The following is a 5,746-nucleotide window of genomic DNA, read 5'->3' on the forward strand; positions in this document are numbered from 1 at the left end:
AGCTCTGGCCTGTGCGCTGTATGTTGTCAGCCGCTGGGATGTAACCAGCAGGGTCAGGCCAGGGTGCAGAGAGGGAGCACTGTGCTGCAGCAGCTGCGCAGGCCCCCGGAGGCCTCTGTGGGCCCAGGGCGCACAGGCGGGTGAAGAGCAGGGCAATGCTGCTACCCCCGAGTCCTCCTGTGGTTTCTTGAGAGCCTGTAAGCCCTCCTGCTGCACCCCAGGGAAGGCAGTGTCTGAGGACTGTGTGGTGGACTGTGGCAAGGGAAAAGACATGCGCAACAGTGATTTTCTGTGGTGCAGGGGCAGCTTGTGGAGCCAGAGGACAGCTCGGGCGAGGCGGCATGGACACGGGCAGTGGTACACCAGCTGGCATAAGGGCCCAACGTCCTTTGGCCCCTTTCTGTTTTGCCATCCAGAGGCAGTTGCTGAGGAAAGTGGGTGCCAGGTGGGAAGAGGAGCTTGCAGTGAGCATCCCCTGTGGGAGGAGGTCTGCTGATGTGGTGCTGTCATGACTAACAGTGTGCTGGTCGCCCGCAGGGAGCACCGCTGAAGGGAAGCTGCAGCCGGGCGACCAGCTCCTCCTGATAAACTCTACCGCGGTGGATGATGTGTCTGTCGAACGAGCAGCTGACATCATCAGGTGTGGTCCCGCATGGCCTGTGGGGACGAGGTGGCAGAGGGCTGAGAGGAGAGGTGTGGGGACCGGGTCTCACCAAGGGTTGCAAAGGTGTACAGCTGTGTGGGGCCGGCCCCCCCGCAGAGGAGGACCTCGCTGCCTCCCAGGGTGCTGCGCATGGTGGGGGCCTGTCCTACAGGGATGAGTCCACCCTGCGGCTGAAGAGCACAGCAGCCCAGGAGAGAGGGGTTCCCCCGCTTTCCTGTACTGTGGCAGTGCTCAGTGGGCTGCACCCTGCCTCGCTGAGAGCCCTCCCTCGCAGCGGGGGCAGAGGGGCCACAGGCCTCTGCTGGCGCTGTCTGCCGCGACACTCGGGGGGAAGGCACAGGCAGCTGCTAACCCTGGCTGACTGCATGTCTCTGTTACAGGGAGGCCGGTGATGAGCTCCTCCTAACCGTCCTGCGCTGCACGTCGGTAAATGGCCTTTCTTCAGCACTCTCAGCACTCCCAGCAGCACTGCCTCAGATGGCCATGGCCGGCAGTGTGGCCCACAGGGAAGGTGGGGGCGGCTGGGCACGGGCGCAGCCCACAGGACGCAAGGGCCCGACTGAAGCCGTGAGGGAGCTGCGAGGGTCCTCTGCTTTCACACACGCACTTTGAGGAGGTTTTGGGGAGAATCAGTGGTAACTACTCACAGCTCCCCTGGGTGCAGGGCCAGGGTGGCTTGCAGAGCCTGTCACACGGAGAGGCTCACTGAGCGGTTTGAGCCCATGCTCCCTGGAGCTGGAGGCTCCATCAGGAGCTGTGAGGGCCCAGTGGGCTCCACAGGGGCCAGGAGGCCACAACGACTGGGGTGGAGGGAGGTCTCCTCAGCAAGCTGTGGCCTGCCCACCAAGAACAGCCTGGAGTGCTGCGCACATGCTGGGGCTGTCTGGGCCACGGGAACCCCCCAGACACAAAACGCAGAGGCTGAGGCTGCAGGCCCAGTGTCTGCCGTAAGTGTTCCTTGGAAGCTCTTGAGGTTTTCCTTTCTGAGTGCTGGAAAAATGTATCCCTTTTTCTCCAGGCTCTGTCTGGTTAAGGGCTGGGACCTGGATGTGGATCATACTTTGGGAATAGAAGAAGAGTTTTAGTACGAAACTTTGGTGCTGATTGCCCATTCCTGTAGCATAAAATTCCCCAGAAGGCATTTACTGCCGAAATGGTGTGTTTATTCATGTGGATTTCAATGTGTGTAAAAGCTGAGCTGCAAAGCAAGGACAAAATTGGGTTTGTGTGCTTTTTGGCTTCTTGTGATGTATGAAAGTGGCCTGAGGGGGACTTCCCCCCCGCCCCCCCTGCTCCGCCCCTGAAAGCATTTTGGGAGTGTTTTTCGTTTGTTTGGAGGTTTTTTTTTATTTTGATTCATTCTTAGAAACAAGAATGATAATTCCTTTAGAAGAGTTACTGGAGCTCTCAGGCTTAAGGTCATGAGGTTTCTTGGCCATTCAGTAAAGGTATATTAAAGAGAAAATCTCTTAAATATATTTTTCCTGCCCAAAGTTTCCCAGGTGTTGGCGTTTGACGGATGTGCACAAAGCCAAAGTAACCAGAAAAACTTTAAGCAAACCCACTGAGCAGTGGCTTCCCTCTTTTGTTAATCTGATCTCCCTTGCCTAGTACATTGGCTGTCAGTCTTGCCAGTGCTTGATCTGCTCTGGAGATCAAGGAAAAAATAAGAGTTAGTTATGCAAGACCTGAATGCCTGCCAAAAGGGGGAAAATGCAATGGCTTTTCAGAGAGAAAAGGATTCCTTCATGGGATTTGGAACACCCTTCACAGGCCTTCATGCATTGTTGAGAAGCAAATGGGGCATGAACCCATTTTTGTTTTTTCCTTTGCAGGTCACTTTAAGGACACCTCCAAATACAGCCAAGGCTGATCTTGGGTTTGGGGTTGGCTCTTGCCCCACTCTGAAGGCAGCTGTGCTTAGAGCTGAGAGGTAACGCCTCCCATCGACGGATACCAGACGCTCTGCCGGGGCTGCTCTGGCCATACAAGAAGAGATGTGGGAGGCCTTGGCCCTCCTCTGGGCAGCTGCGGGGCATGATGCTCCGTACAGCCCGGCAGACTCTGGAAGGGCTTGCTGGCCGGGCACAGAGACTCCTGCCTGCCTCCCTTCCTCCGTCCTTGCCAAATGGCCTTGGGCAAGATGGGACTGTGGCAGGTTGGGAGGCACCTGCGCCTCTGGCAAGAGTGTAGGAATTGCTGTACCTCGAAGTTGTCTGGAAGGACACTGAGGGATACTGCCTCTGTTTTTTTAGGGAATATTGTGCTTCACAAGAGCAGGGCATTTGCACACAAGAACTCAGTGGTTCCTAGGCTCATGTGGTGTCTTGTGAGCTTGGTAAGCCCCTGTCACGGTGCAAGCATGGTTATATGACAACAGTGCAATGAAGTCAAGTTGGCTCTTTAGCCTTGGGCAGTTTTCTTAAACATTTGCAATATGTGAGTATGCTCTAGAAACCCCAGCTGAGCTGGGAAGTGCTGCATACACGGCTGTGTTCTTGTGATACACCGACAGGGGGTTTTGTCTATCACTGCAAGGCACTCTGCATGTGTTGGTTTATGGTGCTGTGTAGCCCCACTGCAAGCCAGCTGTTGGTAGATTAACAGTCGTTCTGCAGGATCCTGACTTCATTGCAGGAGTTGGGGAGATGCCTAAACACAGTAACTGGTTAGCATGCAGTGAAATTAGGAGTGTGCACAGCATGTGTTGCACATGTGTCCGCTTGTTGGACAGCTGGGTTTGGGTTCAGAAGGCAGCAACCACCCAGATAGATCAAAAAGGCCTGTAGCAACCCTGGAGGCTGGGAGACTCCTGACAACACCTGTTCCTGTAAGTGCGAGGCAATGTGGTGTGAGCAGCTTCAGCATGGGCTGTGACCGCACCCATGCCTGTGCTGTGGGCCTCTGCCTCTCGTACGTAACTGCAACAGACTGAGCTGCCAACCAAGTGCTGTTATTTTTTCAGGGCGGGCCTAAGTCATCGTTTCTCACTGCAGAGAAGAGGGCAAGGCTAAAAACAAACCCCGTGAAAGTACGGTTCGCGGAGGAAGTGCTGGTCAATGGAAACACACAGGTCAGTGGGGCATGGCTGCAGCTGGGCGCCGTGGGCACTGCATGCTGGGAAGAAATAGGTCACTCCTGCGGACAGGTGCCAGGCTGCGTTAACGTGGCCAGGTCTACAGAGTGGCTGTACCCTCACTGTGCTAGTCTGCCCTGGATATGCATCCCAGGCATCTGGTCCTAACTTGTTTCCTAGGCTCACTGGTGACTGGGGGGAAGCGCTGGCATCTCCAGAGGGTTTTATCTTTGATTTGCTTACTTAGGCTAATGGTAAATACCTGCATGTACTACTTTTGTCCTTTTACCATCAGGTGAACTTTAAACAAGCATTACACAGCTGTGGGATGTAGTAGTCATCTCTTGAAGTGCTAATCTCTCCGTAGTAAGCTTAGACTGAAGTTTGGGCATGACAAATCCTAACCCTAAAGATGAGAGGTGAATCCTACTGTCCATGCTAGGTTTATTTTCTGCCAAAGTAGCTGGGGTATCTCTTCCTGGCCTTCAGCAGTGCTCAGGTAGCATTGTGTTCAGAGAGTTTGGTACTGGTGACTTTGTTTTGCTGTTGAATTTGACATATGTTCTCTAGCTGATAGGGTGACAGCTGCTTGTGTTTCATATCCTTGCAGAGGGTTTCCACAGAGCATTCACAGCTGCCTCCATAATAGACCGTCTGTAGGTTGAGCCAATCTGTTCTTACGTGAAACAAGATCACGGCTCACTGGAGGAATGCTGCAAATTTATCACAGGGTTTCTAGCACTGATAACAAATGAGCTGGGTAGATATGGGTCTGCCTGTAGTAGAAAAGGACAAGCAGTGAGAACACTTGTAGCTTCCCCGAAGTGAGAACAGCTCTTAAATGTTTCCTTTTTCTTTCTGTGTAACTTACTAAGCTCAGTGTGGTTGGGATGGACTGGGGTCAGTTGGGAGTCTTTAACTCTGTTGAGTTTTCCTTTTTCCCTTTGGAATGAAAAATTTCAGCAGTCAGAATGGCCCACTCCTGTCCCCTACTCATTAGTACTGTTCAGTTGTTCAAGTCTGACCAAATCTTGTTTCTTTGCACTTCGCAGTGATGATGGACCAGCCACTAGGGCCTTTTCTTCTTCTCTTCTAGGCTGTCTCTTGTTTCCCATCTTTGGTGGTAGGGAGCTCTTCTGACCCAGCTCAGGCAGAGCCTTCCCTGTGGCAGGCGTTTCCTCTTCTCCTGCACTAGGGCAGAGGTGCAGCCAGAGGTGCCATGAATGTCACTAGCCTATTTGACAGGCACAGTGCTTTGGCAAGTGTGCCTGACTCCAAGCATGTCGGGACTCCGACTCCTTCTTCTCTGGCCTGCTCTCCAGAGCAGGAGAGGGTCAGGTGTGACTCCTGGCATGTTTGCCAGTAAGTCTCTCTAGACTCTGGGATACTTTCCTTCCTGCCAAGTTGTTGCCAGATGTGCTGGAGCTGCTGCAAGGCTTGTCTCTGCTCTACCAAAGGCTGTGTTCACATCCCTCAGATCTTAATGACAGGTCTGTCTGGGATCCTGCCTGAGCATTACGGCAGCTGGGCCACCCTTCCTGACATAGAAGCCAGGTACTGGACCCTTCATGTGGTTGGGAGACGTGGCACACAGGCTACAGAGCTCACAAGGCTGGGAATAGGGAAGAGGAGGATGTGCTCTGGAAGTGGTCCCAAGCAGAGATGACTGAGAGGCACTCTGGCTGATCGTGGGATACAGCCAGACCTGAAAATGCCAGCAGTGTCTGCTTTTTCTTATAGCTGGAGGTTCACACTAGTATCTGCTTGGGAGCTTCCATGGAGCTGCTTCAGTTAGAGCTTGGGCACTGGTGTTGCAGTGCATGGAGGTCTCAGATCTGTGCCATTCACTTACTGATTGCAAGGTAGGTCTTGAGAGGTCCGAAGAAGGCACTTCTGGAGTGGACGCTGTACTCTGCACTTCCTACAAAGCCTCTATCAATATTCTGCTGAGCTAAGTTAATTATACCTTTGCAAGTGCAGAGGAGAGACACAGTCAATATATAGTT

The 5,746-nt window shown here is 53.3% G+C and overlaps 1 protein-coding gene across 1 annotated transcript in view; it reads left to right on the top strand.

Annotated features, from left to right (window-relative positions):
- FRMPD1 (FERM and PDZ domain containing 1) overlaps positions 1 to 5,746 on the top strand; it is a 43,237-nt gene that overhangs the window by 19,118 nt on the left and 18,373 nt on the right. Inside the window, exons 5-7 of the mRNA XM_076363427.1 lie at positions 538 to 640; positions 1,045 to 1,090; positions 3,630 to 3,737. Of these exons, the coding sequence (XP_076219542.1) occupies positions 538 to 640; positions 1,045 to 1,090; positions 3,630 to 3,737 (257 nt within the window). The remainder of the gene's footprint in view (positions 1 to 537; positions 641 to 1,044; positions 1,091 to 3,629; positions 3,738 to 5,746) is intronic.

This window comes from Aptenodytes patagonicus, chromosome Z (genome assembly GCF_965638725.1).
Source record: "Aptenodytes patagonicus chromosome Z, bAptPat1.pri.cur, whole genome shotgun sequence".
In the NCBI taxonomy this organism is placed as follows: Eukaryota; Metazoa; Chordata; class Aves; order Sphenisciformes; family Spheniscidae; genus Aptenodytes; species Aptenodytes patagonicus.